General features: G+C 42.6%; 1 protein-coding gene across 2 annotated transcripts in view; it reads left to right on the forward strand.

The window, feature by feature from the left end:
• BAALC (BAALC, MAP3K1 and KLF4 binding) overlaps positions 1-15266 on the forward strand; it is an 82069-nt gene that overhangs the window by 49656 nt on the left and 17147 nt on the right. The window contains exons 2-3 of one of the 2 annotated variants that reach the window (XM_025394600.1): positions 1662-1766; positions 13974-14140. The exons of the other annotated variant lie outside the window; for it this stretch is intronic. Of the exons in view, the coding sequence (XP_025250385.1) occupies positions 1662-1766; positions 13974-14140 (272 nt within the window). The remainder of the gene's footprint in view (positions 1-1661; positions 1767-13973; positions 14141-15266) is intronic. 2 annotated transcript variants of the gene reach the window in all.

The raw sequence follows: 15266 nt of genomic DNA on the forward strand, positions 1-15266 counted from the left end.
ATGACTTGTCCTGTGCCTCTCTGTGGCCTGTTCTGTGCTTTGCCACCAGCAGTACCTCTTAGACTTCTCTCTTACCAGCATCCCAGATATCACCACCGGGGGGCAAGGACTGAGCCTCTCTCCTTCCCCTCTGCAGCCCCAGCCCTAGAGCACAGCCTAGCCCATCAGAGAGGTGCAGTATTTGGTGTAGAACTCCACGATCTGCAACCCCGTGGTCTGTTTTTCTATGGCTCTGTCCACTTCTATTCAGCATGACCAAGTTTCAGTAGCTAGCCAAGCCCCCAATTATCTGCCCTTCTAAAGAAGGTGAGGCATAGAAAGAGCTTGCGAACATTATGTTTTATGGCTTACCCCGTCACAGGTGTCACTTACCAGGCCTCTGATATGCATGCGGTAAACAGACCCTGATAGAGCTGCAGTCTGCTCTGTAAATCTGGGTTTCCTGCTTCAGCTCAACCTCTGACCTCCTGGTTAGCCTCCTGGGGCCCTTTAGTATCTGGATTTTAGTTCCTTTCGGAGTCGCTGCATCCTGGCCAACTTGGCAAAGTTTTTTTTTTTTTTTTTTTTTAAATAAAAAGTTTTTATTCCAAATAACAACATAGGCCAAGTCATTTTTATGTTGTCTACAACTACGTTATGTATGAATATTTGAGTTTCTTTTCTTTTTTTTTTTAAATTACACTGTAAGTTCTAGGGTATATGTGCACAACATACAGGTTTGTTACATATGTATACATGTGCCATGTTGGTGTGCTGCACCCATCAACTTGTCATTTACATTAGGTTTATTTCCTAATGCTATCTCTCCCCTGTCCCCCCACTCCACGACAGGCCCCAGTGTGTGATGTTCCCCTTCCTGTGTCCAACTGTTATCATTGTTCAATTCCCACCTATGAGTGAGAACATGCGGTATTTGGTTTTTTTTGTCCTTGCAATAGTTTGCTCAGAATGATGGTTCCCAGCTGCATCCATGTCCCTATAAAGGACACGAACTCATCCTTTTTTATGGCTGCATAGTGTTCCATGGTGTATATGTACCACATTTTCTTTGTCCAGTCTATCACTAAGGAGTATTTAGGTTGATTCCATGTCTTTACTACTGTGAATAGTGCTGCAATGGACATGCACGACATATGTCTTTATACTACAATGAGATACCATCTAACACCAGTAAGAATGGTTATTATTAAAGAGTCAAAAAATAACAGATGCTGGTGAGCTTGTGGAGAAAAAGGGCACTTATATACTGTTGGTGGGAATGTAAATTAGTTCAGCCGTTGTGGAAGATAGTGTGGCAAATCCTCAAAGACCGAAAGATGGAAATACCATTCAGCCCAGCAATCCTATTACTAGATGTATACCCAAAGGAATATCATCTAATTTCTAATATCTACCTCAGAGAAAAATTTAGTGCCAACTACAGTTGATGTGGAAATAGCCTAATGAAAGACTAGTTGTACTAAGGTCAGAAAATGTCAAGGGGTAAAAACCAAACAAAAACAACCAGGAAAATAGCTGCCACTTCCTTAAAAGGTTAACCACCCCCAAAAATAATTTAACCAAGGAGTAAAATACAACAGGGAATATCTTACTCTGTTCTGGTTTAGACTGAAATACCTATACTGAGTAATTTATAAGCAACAGAAAATTATTTCTCACAGTTTTGGAGGCTGAGAAGTCCAAGATCAAGGCACCAACAGATGCAGTGTCTGATGAAGGCTTGCTCTTTGCTTCAAAGATGGCACCTCTTGCTGTGTTCTCACATGGTGGAAGGGTCAATGAGCTCCCTTCAGCCTCTTTTATAAGGGCACCAATCTCATTCATGAAGACAGAACTGTCATGGCCATTGCTTTCTAAAGTTCATACCTCTTAATACTATTGCATTGGGGGTTAGATTTATGTATATGAATTTTTGGGGAACACCAATATTCAGACCATAGCAGGGAGGAAGATTGCATTAGAATACTTTTTTGCCAAAGAAAAATACCAGTGACTAAGAAAAAGAGTCTAAAGTGAAGGCCATCAGGCATCCTATGGTATTAGGTACCTTTGGAGCAGTTTAAGGGAGTCACTTCCAGGGCGTTTTAAAAATCTCCTACTGATTAGATCTGCTGACTTTGTGGAGAAAGGTCAGGCTACAAGCAGGGAATATTGTCTGGATATGTAAGGAAGTGAAATAAGAATAAAAGATCAAAGTAGGTCTCTGTATTCAAACAGAAATGAGGCCATGATGGGCAGGGCCTTGGCCAAGGAAAGTCAGCAGCTCTTCCTGAGTAAACCAGCCACCAGAGGGGCAGTATGATTCTGAGGACCACCCCTCATAGGCAACCCCTGGGACTTTGTTCCCAGGCATCTGTTGGTCACCCTAGGGGAGCATTCCATGGTAAGGGTGCTGCTTGTTGGGACTGTACAGGTAAACAATTCCCTGGAGAGACCATCTGAGCCTGAGTAAGAAGGTGAGATCTATACTGTGTCACATGCAAGAGGAAGGGGGAGTTAGACATGTGGATGGATAAGATGTATTGCCTTCTAAATGTTCTCCACTTTGCCTTGTTCCCCCTCTCTTAAGGAGAATTGTGTTAATGCCCATTCAAATTCTTCTCTTTCTTCTCCCTCCAATGAGAATTCAGTCTTTGCCATCTATGCCCTGTATCCTCTCCGGTGTAGAATTGAGGAACTAGGCAGAGACAGGGAGAAGCAGCAAGGAAAGGAAGGTGGTTGGAGACAGGATTTAGCTGAGAGACTGCAACCTACTGCTAAACTAGAAGCCTCAGATGTGACCCCAGCACCCACCATAGTGGGTACCAAATAAATACTTTTCAAATAATTAACTGATTGAAAGACAAAGGAAAGAATACATAATCTATGATGAAGAAGAAGCAGATGAAGGAAGAATGAAACAGAAGAGAAGTGTTGGCAGATAAAGGTGGAAAATGGAACCGTATTACTGTATAGTCTCAATTTTTAGAATCTATGCATGTCTATGCACTGAATGAAGTTTTGGGACACAGTAGGCAAAATGTCAATAATAGTTATTCCTGGTAGATAAGATTATGGGTAATTTTGTTTACTTTTTTCTTACCAATATAGTACAGATTTCTACATGAAACACCTATTTCTTATGTAAGAAAATCATAAATGTTATTTTATAAAAAGAAATGCAAGGTAATATGGGCTGAGCTGTGTACCCCTAAAATTCACGGCTTGAAGGCCTTTCCCCAGCACCTCAGAATGTGATTATAATTGAAGATAGGGCCTTTAAAGAGGTAAAGTAAATGAGGTTGTTTGGGTAGGCAGAAATCCAATATGACTGGTGTCGTAAGAAAAGATTAGGATACAGACACTCAGACACTCAGAGGGAAGACCATGTGAAGACAGAGGGAGAAGACATCCATCTACAAGCCAAAGAGAGAGGCCTCAGGAGAAACCAACCAGTTGACACCTTAGTCTTGGACCTCCAGCCTGCAGGACTATGAGAAAATAAATATCTCTTGGTTAAGCCATCAGTCTGTGGTACTTTGTTATGGCAGCCTGAGCAGACTAATACAGAAAGTATACATTTTAAAAGTGTCAGAGAATTATTCAAGGAGACACAAACAGGAAAAAGAAGAGCATAAGAGAAGTGTTTTGAGCAATTTTGGAGGAAGGCTCTGGTAAAATATAGAGTATTGTTACAATCCTAGCAATATTGCATACTTTAGTAAGATATAAACACATTTGGTGGGAGAGAGAACTGAATTTCATGAACGAGTTGGGACACCCCACAGTAATTAACACAAAGATATGGCAGTACCTGCCTTGAAGAATCTGGTCTGTGGTGCTCTTGAAGCAGAGGTGAAGAAATTTCAAGGAAGGCAGGCACCTCTGAGAGGAGCAAAGGGAGAGAGGAAAGTAAGTACACCCTCAGAAAAGACTGGCAGGTCCAAAGTGTAGCGCTAGAGAGAATGCAAGTGAGATTTTAACTTTTCCTTTTGGCTGCCTTCCAGTTCATTAGCTTGTCTATTGTCTCCTGGGCATCTCTTTGGGAAGAGAAGAATTCAGGCCCATTTCACCAAAGACAAACAGGACACTCCTTGCTTCTGCCTCCTGTCCTGTCAATTCCAGCTGTCACTCTCAGCAGGCTCCTGCCTTGTATGCTGCTGGGTACCATGGGGAAGCCATTTCCCCTACTAAACCCTATGGCCAATGGCAGATGTGACAGGCTGGTGGTTCATCTCAGGGAACAGTGGTCTTCCAATGTCTTCCTTGTCAGGACCCATGTCCTTTGGGGACTGTTGCTAGTCCTTAAGGACTATACATGTCCATTAGTCAATTTCTCTCCTTGATCATTGCTGTTCAAATCCAAATGTGCTTCTATATTTTCTTTAGTCAATAAACATTCCAAAATGTATTACTCATCATTTGAAAAAATGACAGCTTTGCTGAGGTATAATTCACATACCATACAATTGACCCATTTAAAGCATACAATTAAATGATTTTTTAAATTCTTGGTGTTGTGCACAATCAATTTTAGAACATTTTCATCACATCAAAAAGAAACCCTGAACCTATTAACAGTCACTTTCATTTCCTCCCAAACCCCCAGGCCTACACAACCACTACTTTTCTATCTATAGAATTGCCTATTTCTGAACATTTCATATAAATGGAATTATATAATATGTGGCCTTCTGTAACTGGCTTCTTTCATGTAGCATAATGTTTTCAAGGTTCATCAATGTCATAGTATATATCAGAACTTCATTTTTTGTCAAACTGCCAAATAATATTCCATTTTATATACATACTATATTTTATTTATCTATCCATCAATTGATGGGTATTTGGGTTGTTTCTACTTTTTGGCTATTATAAATAAGATTGCTAAGAACACTCATGAACGAGTTTTTGTGTGGATACAGGCTTTTGTTTCTCTTGGGTGTATACCCTAGAGGAATTTCTGGGTTATGGTACCACTATGTTCAACCTTTTATGGAATTGCAGACTGAAAGCAGCTGTACCATTTTGTCTTCCCACCAGCAGTGTATGAGATTTCCAAATTCTCTACATTTCTGAGAACACTTATTCTCTATCTATTTTTATTACAGCCCCATCCTAGTGGGTGTGAAGTGGTATCTCCTTGTGGTTTTTGATGTGCAATTTTTTGATAGCTAATGATGCTAAGTATCTTTTCATATGTTTATTGGTCATTTGCATATCTTCTATAATGAAATGTCTGCTCAGGTCCTTTGCTGATGTTTTATTTGGATTATTTATCTTTTTTATTATTGAGTTGTAGGAGTTCTTTGAGAGTTAGTTCCTTACCAAATATATAATTCGTAAAATTTTTCTCCTATTCTGTGGATTGTCTTTTCACTTTCTTCATGGTGTCCTTTGAATCACAAAAGTTTTCAGTTTTGATAATGCTCATTATATCTATTTTTCATGGTTGTTGCTTATGCTTTTGGGGTCATTTCTAAGAAACAATTGGATAATCCAAGGTCATGAAGACTTACACCTATATTTTCCTTTCAGTGTTTTATGATTTTAGCCCTTACATTTAGGTCTTTGATCCTTTTGACTTGGTTTTTGTACATGGTGTGAGGTAGGGGGTGCACTTCATTCTTTTGTATGTAGATATTCAGTTGTCATAGCACATGTGGTGAAAAACTATTCTTTACCCATTGAAGTGTCTTGGCACCATTGTCCAGAAAAAAAATGACCATAAATTTAAGGGTTGCTCAATATTTTCTAAGAATATGTTTGTAATAGCCATGCAAAAAGTCATATATTATAGTATTATACATAGAATGTGGCCAACAATTTCTCATCAGATTGAAGAAATGACACTGTCCCACTCTAGTTCATTTTAAGGATGAAACAAATTCTTAGTAAGTGGCTGAGCAATCACAGCTTGTTTAACTTATACCTCAGTTTAGACAAAATTATTATCAGCCATGTGTTCAGGACCTGAGAGTCCAGACAGTGTTTGATGAACCAGAGTTTCACTGGCTGTGACTTTAGGAGATTCTTTCCATATTGATTGCCAATGTCTTATACTTTGGTTTTCTGTCATTGAGGAGAATGACTTGCAGGTTGTTTCTGATGATTTTGGACCAACTCTCTGTGACCACCTTCACCAAGGAAAGCCAGGTGCTCAAGCTAAGGAGAAATTACCCCTTGACCTGCTCTCCACATGGCTTCCAGCTACCATTTTTAATTTCTATACTCTTCCCTCTTGCCCAGCTCCATTTCCAAAATAGCAAGAAGCTTTGGCAAGGGATCACTGGGGTTGCAATTTATCAGCAAGCTGTGGATACAGCTCTTTCCCATCTTTTGGCAAAGTCAGTGATTTGGCTTGTCTCCTGCATGGAATGAAAATTTTGTGAAGGGTGTCAAAAAAGACATACTCTAGGGGCACACAAATGTCTCTTAATTTACTGGTACAGACTTCACTATGGAAAAAACATGGATGAGTACTTTGTGACCCTCAAAACTAACATGAGTGTGGATGTCTACGTCAGATAGATAGATAGAAAGATAGATGATAGATAGATAGATAGATAGATAGATAGATAGATAGATAGATAGATAGATCTGTATATATTTATAATATAGATGAGCCTCTGCAGTCTTTAGAATCCCCTGCCTCAGAATCCCTGGGGGTGGGATAGAGGGAACTTGTTAAGATGCATATTCCTGGGCCCCTACTGAATCAGAAGTTCTGGGGGAATGAATGTAGAGGTCTGCATTTTAACAGACACCCCAGGTGAGTTTCATGTAGTTTCATGCATTAAAATTTGAGAACTGCCTACTTGGGAGTTTTTGCTGATACTACAAGCTTTGGAAACATATAGAACCTGGGTTAAACTTCAATTTCTTCCTCTGTAAAATAAAGGGATTTCTCCTGTCTCCTCAGCATGAGAGGAGTGGTGTGGAGTAGACATGCAAATAGAGCCCAGGGTTTAGTACAGTGCAACTTTCACAACAGTGTCCCCACTCGGGGGCACTTGATGAGTATTTTGCATAACCCCAATAGGGTTGCCAGATAAAATTCAAGACACCCAGTTAAACGTTTATCTCAGATAAATAATAAGTTTTGAATATAAGTGTGGCAGCAGTGCTGAGGGCAATTTCAGAGTCTAGGGTTGGTGGAAAGATTTAGGAAGTTGTCCCTTGATAGCGTCCATGCCTCAACCTCCAGCCTTCCCAGAAACGCTGTGAGCTCCCAGATTATTTTAATAAATCCTTTTTTAAAGCCTTAATTCTCCAATCAATTTCTGTTGCTTACAGCTGAGAACCCTGACTGATACAGCATCTGTAACTCTCTACTCAACAACTGACCATCTGTCTTCTGTTCTCCTCACTTCCCTGAGCTCTCCCTGAAGTCATCAGGGAGACTTAACTGAACAATCTCTCAGGCTTTTCTTGCTTACACCCTTTTCTGGTGGAGAAGTATGTAGAGGACATGGTCCACCCACAACAACCTGCAAGGAAGGAGCTAGGGAAATAAAAACCTGACCTCAATGTGCCGCCGCAGACCCTTCCCCTCTAAAGCTAGTGCTTCCTATTGGTCAAACCTCACTAGAAGCCAGCGGACAAGAGAGCCTGTTGACGTGCATTCAGGTCAGTCTCCTGGGAGAGAAAGCAGGGTAGAGAGAAGGGGAGAGTGAGACTGGAGAGGCAGAAGAAATATATCCAATAAGCAGGGTATGTATATTGTCTTGGGTTTGGCTCCCTAGAAACAAAGCCTGAGATGGAGATTTTGTGCAAGTGACTCCTAGGGGCATTCCTGGGAGGAGAGTGTGAAGGAGGGAGGGAGAGAAGCAGGATGCGGCAGGACAAGGAGCTGAGCAAAGATGTGGTTTCAGGATTAGTCTAGCCTCAGCCTGATCCTATGGGTCACTTTGAAGTGAAAGGACAGAAATTGCTTAGAAGCAAAGGAGCTGGGCTTAGAAGCAAAGGAGCTGGGCTGTTGTTCCCACTCTCCCCATCAACAGATACTTTTAGTTGGTCATTAGCATGGACTGCCACTGATATTAATATAACTGGCAAGGCTTCTCCTGGTAAGGGGGCTCCCTTCAGCCAAGGGCAAGCCTTAGGAGAAGAAGCCAGAGGTGAGCTGTTAGCCACCAACATCCACCACACCTGGGGATGGGTGCAGGGTCAGGTGTGTGGATCTGGGCAGGCACTAATAGCATCTGTTGGAAGGACATACAGCTCTGTTGACAGGTCCAGGGGAGGAAAAAATAACTTTCTTTCCACTCTCAGTTATTAGCTGTGATTAATCCTGTAATGAAAGATAGATTAATAAGAGAAAAGCAAACAGAAGCTCATTAACATGTATATTTTACATATACATGGGAGATATCTAGGCAATTACTAAATCTCAAAGAAGTGTCTTGGAATTCCAGCATATGTAGCATCTTCAACAAAAACCAGTAAATTTTTAGAGAAGTGACAAGAAAAAGGAAAAGGACTTTGAGTCTCTAGGGATGAAAAATTATGGGAAGGCAGACAGACAGTAGATAAAGGCTAGTTAGTAAAGCTTGTTAATGTAGATTCCTCTGGTGCCCTCTCCAGGCCGACAAGGGTCTAAAGTTGTCTTCAGTGATCAACCTTTGTCTTTCCTGGTGGAGAGGGGAAGAAGCCTTTCCTCTTGTTTAGTGACCAGTGAAAAGTAAATTTATGTCCTACTTTTAGGCAAATGGCAGGGGGAGGGGGCAGGTGGGAGGCAGTGGCAGAGAACTTTTTGTAACTACTTCTCCATTACCTTCAGCTTAAAATAATCCTTATGCCAAAGTGGCATTTTTTTGGAGTGGCATATTCTGGTCTCCTACACAGGACATATCGCTGGGTGAGGAGGTAAAAAAATTATTTTTCCTTTGTGTTTTTCTGAATTCTAAAAGTTTTCTAACATTGAATCTATTTTTCATAACCAGAAAATATGAGTTAAATTAAATCCATGCAGCAAAATCACCTGGTTTGTTACAGATAGAAGTAACAGAAAATGACCTTATATTCCTAACCTCTTGGGGTGTCCTCTTGACCACACTGGGCAGATGACCCCTGCTCATTGTTTGGCAGGTGCCAATCCCCCAAGCTGGCCCTTCTTGGCACAGAGCTTCTCTGTTTCATCATACTCAGTAAGCCAGTGGCTTAGCACTTAGCTGGTTGTGTGACTCATAAGTCAGGAATGCAACCAGTGTGGCTAATGGAGAGGGGCCAGAGGCGGGGATAGGCTGTGTTACCAATAATCAGTGCAATATATGTGCAGGCACTGTTAGAACCTTTAGATATGGTCTCACTTAATCTTTACAATCACCCCATGAAGGTGGCAGTATTATCTCCATTTAATAGATGAGGAAGTCTCTAGACTGGGGGGTTAAAAAATCGAAGTTGTAATTCTTGTTTGGCGAAAAATGAAAACTTTAGACCAAATGATGGATTTTTAAATTGCGTTTCTAGCAGCCCTTAGGCTTAGCAAAGATGCCAGGGATAGGAGCTGCTGAGAGAGAAGGACTGGCCATTGGCACCTCAGTTATGGCAGCTCTGCCTTGGTCTGTTTTATGGGTTGGCAGGGATGGCTTCATGAATGTGCAGCCAGTGCAGCCTCACAGGGCCTGCTGTGCTCACAAGGGGCCCTGTGCTTAGGATCTAATGCTCTGCAGGCACCATCTTGAAATCCTTCACACTTTTGTCTTTTAATGTGTGTTTTGTAAGTAAATCCAATGGACAAAGGAGCGTGTCTCCGGGCTTGGAGCTCTAAATCATACTTGACCCCACTTGCTGTTGCCTTTCCACCTCCCTGGGATATGTTCCCTGCTGCCTGCTCTTCATCCTGGTGCACTAGGCCTCTCCTTGCTTCCCCGCTGCCCTCCTTGGGTGTCAGCAACTGGATTGCATTGGGGGAAGGGAGAAGGGAGCTGTGTTTCATGTCCTTCAACCCCCAGAGGGACCTGGCCATAGGCATGGGGAGGATTGGGGTCAGGTGTGCCCCTTGAAGTGCCTCAGGTATGACAAGGGAGTAGCCATCCCCATCCAGGCTGGCAGCATCATGGTGCATTCAGAGGATGGCTTGGTAGGGGCCTCTCACTCACCTTTGACCCCGGTACCAAGTCATGATGCACATAGAAAATGGCAACATCTGGAGGTTGGGTGTGGGGGCTCACACGTGTAATCCCAGCACTTTGGGAGGCCAAGGCGGGTGGATCACTTGAGGCCAGGGGTTTGAGACCAGCCTAGCCAACATGGTAAGACTCCATCTCCACTTAAAACACAAAAATTAGCTGGGTGTGTTAGTGCATGCCTGTAGTCTCAGCTACTCAGGAGGCTGAGGCAGTTCAGTTGCTTGAACCCAGGAGGCAGAGGCTGCAGTGAGCTGAGATCATGCCACTGCACTCCACCTTGGGTGACAGACCAAGACTCCATCTCAAAAAAACAAGGGAACATCTGTATGGTACACTGGGGGAAACAGCAAGCAAAGGGAGCCCTGGCCAGCCTTGACTCCCACTCAGTAGCCCTAAGGGCTGAAGGCAGTCCTACCCTAGGCTTAGGAAATGGAGTCTCTACCTTGGTCTTGTGCTTCAGACACCCCTAGCCCCTTTCACCCCATCAGCCCCACCCTTCCCACAGGGTGAGTTATCCAGAGGCCAAGGGGACATATCTACCAAAGCCTCAGCCCTCCTTCAGAATTCATTGCTTTTATTCCCCCAGTCCATCACAGACAAATATGTGGTTCTACTGTTTGTGATTAATACACAACTCACCCCACTTGTGACTCACCATATGAGTTTAAAAGCACTCAGCCTAGTTTGCACCCAGTAAGTTCAATCAGGCAAGTCTGCCTTTGGATGTTCTGGTAATGTCAAGTTGCTATAGAAATTTGTAAATGCTTGCACTCGGTTCTTATATGTATCCCACAGCAGACACTAACAACAGTTTGGTCCCTGGAGGACACTGAGTAGCACTATTCTAGACTCTTCTGTGGGTTGTGGGACCCTAGAATCTAGTCTGAATCACACCAAATCCAAATCCACACCAAGCCTGCTTCCAGGGTCTTCATGGGCCTATTTTCCTGATCTCTCCTGCAGGTGTATACTGCCCTAGCCCCAGGCTGTTTGCAGGGAGGAGTGGGCAGAGATGAGACATGTGTGCTGTGGTGTTCATACACACGCATCTCAGGCCCCTTTAGGTACAGGATGGAGAATGGGTGGGAATGGGAAGAGACAGCGGCAGGCTGTAACTGATGGAGGAAGGAAGCCATAAGGATTTGGGGCAAGCCCAGCTGCAGGAATCCATTTATCTGTTCACCTTGAATCCATCACAGCACCCCAATGTGCTGAGGCCTGCCAGTGAGGGAGCTCTGGACCAGATATTTTCCACTGTGACTTTCAATGTTTTGAATTCTGATTTCTATCCCATGGTCACAGTTGAAAGCTCATTAGCATTTGGCAGAGCAATTGGGTGACACACGGATAGGTGTCCTGTGGACACTGCCATCTCACTGTGTGGGAACTGCAGTCTTAGCAGCTCTGCCAGTCAACACCCTCCCGCCCTTGATATACAAAAATACACTGTGCTTCTGATGCCTGCTCCATGGCAAATAATTTCTCAACACCCAGGGAAAGCATTTTGTTTGTTTTTCTTTACGTTTGATTAAAAGCAAGCCCAGGCAAATACCCCAAAGGAAAGAGAAACAAATGACTTTACAATTAAAATAAAAACCTACACAATTAGTCATTAGGCATATAAATAATATAACATCTTTAGTAAATCAAGAAGCATTAATCCAAGCAATGAGATACTTTATTTTACCTCTTAAATTGACAAAGATGAAAACCAGAAAAGAAAATATTCAGTATTTGTCAGGATTTAGGGAATATTGCTGTCTTATATACTATTGACAGGTGGTCAACAGAAGCAAGACTTGTAGAAGTAAATTTGAAAATACATTGCAAAAGACTTAAAAATGTGTATATCCTTTGAAATCTTGAAAACATCGTTTCATAGTCTTCTTATGAAACGATGTTTTCATAAGATGAATGAAAAGTTGATGTCAGTCTCACTCTTGAGTTTTTTTTTTTCCTCTTCTGAAGCCGTTCTTGATATAATTGATGTTCTGAAACTTCACTAACATCTGTCTTAGGTTGGGCTTCTCTTTTTACTTATCTTGCCAAGTATTTGGTGGCCTACTTCAAATTGAGGTTTCACATCTTTCTTTGGTTCTAAGAAGTCTTTATCTATCATTTCTGTGAATATCGCTTCCCCTCAATCTTCTCTAGCCTCTCATCTAAAACTCTTGTTAGATCAAGGTTTAATTTACTGGATTTCTATCCTGCATTTCCCAATAACGTTCAGCCCTCTGTGCTACCACAGAGGATTCCTTGGCCTGCCCTTTCAGCTCACTAAACTGCTCTTTCTGTCTATTGTGTTGTTCAGCTTCTCTATTGAGGGTTTTTTCTTTCAACATTTAAGATTATTATTTCAAATATCTCTGAACCTTTTTGGGTGACTCTTATCCTCATTTTGTGGTTATATTATCTTCATTTTTCCGAGCAGATTGACTATACTTATTGAAAATTCTTTTCTGTATACCATATTAACTCCATTTCTTTTGGGGATCTCCATTGCAGAGTTAGTTGTCTCTTTTTTATGGTGTTGGCCTTCCTCAAATGTTTGCTCATTCTTGTTTTTGTATGATTTTTGTAACTGAAGTTTCCTGCTAGAATGTCATCTGCATCTATTTGAGAGACCCATTTGGAGAGCAGGGATGGGAACTACTATTGGCCTAACTCTTGGCACTATTTTCAAAATACCAGTCTTCTTAACCAGGGTTTTTGTTTCTGTCAGGTGTCTCCAGCTCCTGAGAGCACTGCCCTTCTCTCTAGTCCTTGCCCCTCACAGACTCCTCTATGGTTGCTGACTGGCCTCAGCAGGTGGAGGAGTAGAAAGCCCAGGCTACCTGGCTGCTCCTTGCCTCTCTGTAACTACAGCAGAAACTCTGTCAGCTTCTGGCATCATACTTGGCATTCCCTGTCATGCTTCCTGGGCTACCTTTTCTCTTTCCAATAAGATTATTTTCATCCTTTATTAATTCCTCAGTGTAGTCCTCTCCCTTTTCAGTGAGGCGTTTTATTTAAACTTCTTTCTATCATTTCTTGGCATTTGTTGTAAAAGGCACACATACTCAGTCCAATACTTTGAGATGGAGCTATTTAAAAAATTTATGTATTGGCCAAACATGTTGTCTCATGCCTGTAATCTCAGCACTTTAGAAGACCAAGGTGGGAGGATTGCTCAAGGCCAGGAGTTCAAGACCAGCCTGGGCAACATAGTGAGACCCTGTCTCTACAAAAAAATATACAAAAAATAGTCGGGCATGGTGACACATGCCTTTAGTCCCAGCTATTTGGAAAGCTGAGGTGAGAGGATCGCTTGAGCCCAGGAGTTTGAGACTGGAGCAAGCGATGATCATGCCACTATACTCCAGCCTAGACAACAGAGTGGACCCTCTCTCTAAAAAAACAAAACAGAACAAAAACCCGACATTTATATAACCTTCAAGCCAGTAATTCCACTTCTAGGAATTTATCCCAAGGAAGTAATTTAAAATAAAGCTTTAACCACAAGGTGTTTCATCACAGTAAGATTTATTACGAAAATGTGGAAACAAATATCCAAGCAGAGGGGATTAGGTAAATAAATGATGACATAGACTTGCGAAAAATAATATGGCAGAATATTTAATGGTGTAGAAAAAAGTCATCAAGGTATCATTAAGTAAAAATTTCAGGTTACAGAATTGTTTTAAAATCTCCTTTTTGTAAAAAGCATACATGTTGTTATAGAAAAGTGTAGCTCTGCATGGTGGGATTTCTGCCAACTTTTGTTTTTTCATTTTGACTATCTTTTTCTCCTCCATTTTGGGATTGTTTGCAACATCTGCCATGTGCAAGCTTCTGGTTCCATCCTCTGCTTACCTCCCCCAGGCGTGCTGGAAGATGGACTGTCCTCCAATGGTGTGCCCCGATCTACAGTCCCAGGTGGAATACCCAATCCAGAGAAGAAGACGAACTGTGAGACCCAGTGCCCAAATCCCCAGAGCCTCAGCTCAGGCCCTCTGACCCAGAAACAGAATGGCCTTCAGACCACAGAGGTAGGGTTGCAGCCACAGAATCCACTGGGGACTGGAGAATGGGGGCAGGGCTTGCTTCAGGGCAGAGCCACGCAGCAGCTGTGTCCAGGGAGGGACCAGGGATGGCTCACCTTGGCAATAAAAAGTCTCTACCCCACCCATGTAAAATTGCTGCAAACCCCACCCCAAAACCCTGCCTTGAGGGTTGCTGCTTTTTGTTTCCATGTGTATGTTTGCTTAAGTACAACTTTATTCAAGGATCTTGTTTTCTGTGGCCACTGTCACCATGTTGATGGTGAGGACTGTGCTGGTTAGAGGAACCAGTCTTAGGCCAGGCAGCTGGCCAGTCTCAGGGGTTGGCAGGGTGGAGAGTGGGCAGAGGAAGGAAAGAGAAGACCAGAGTTGTTGGAAACAAGCCTGGCATTTTACTCAGGTCCTCCAACCAGGAGGGCAGTGGAAGGGCCCCCAAAGTTGGCTCTCATAGCAGAATGTGGTGACAGTATCATCCCCACACTGTTGGAAGAGGTAGGGCAGTGATGTCCCTGGACATGGCTGGCATCCTTTCTTTTCTCCAAGAGCTATTTTTGGGAAACTCCTCTTATGGGTACAGGAGGGGCAGCCCAGAATGAACGCTCTCAGTAGGCTGGGCTCAGGCATCTGCAGTCTCTTCCTCTTCCACCCAGTTCCTCCTTCTGACTTCCTTGTCTTCCCTATGCCCCACTCCCTTCAAAATCCACTGCTTACCCTATGCTCCATACCCGTTTTCTCCTATCCTTCTGTCAAAACGATACTGAACCAGGCTCATTCTGTCTGTGCACAGCAAACCAATCACTGTAACAATAGGTTTTGCAAAAGAGAAAGTTTATTCATGAGGCAGCCAAGTGAGGAGGCAGAAGAACAGATCCCAAATCTGCCTCCACAAAGATAGGGTTTAGGGCTATCTATGGGATAAAGAAGCTGGGTAGTCTAAGGCATGGGGAAAGATGATTGGCAGTGGGGTAAAGTGAGATAATCAATAGTCTGTGCTTGCATAGTCATGGTTCATGGCTCTTCACAGGACTCATGTTGAGAAAATGGCTGTGTTTGCATGATCTTCAGAAAGGGTTTTGGTCTTCTGACTTCAAAAGGTCACCTCTTGGGCATTTCT

The sequence above is a fragment of the Theropithecus gelada genome, chromosome 8 (genome assembly GCF_003255815.1).
Source record: "Theropithecus gelada isolate Dixy chromosome 8, Tgel_1.0, whole genome shotgun sequence".
Lineage (NCBI taxonomy): Eukaryota > Metazoa > Chordata > Mammalia > Primates > Cercopithecidae > Theropithecus > Theropithecus gelada.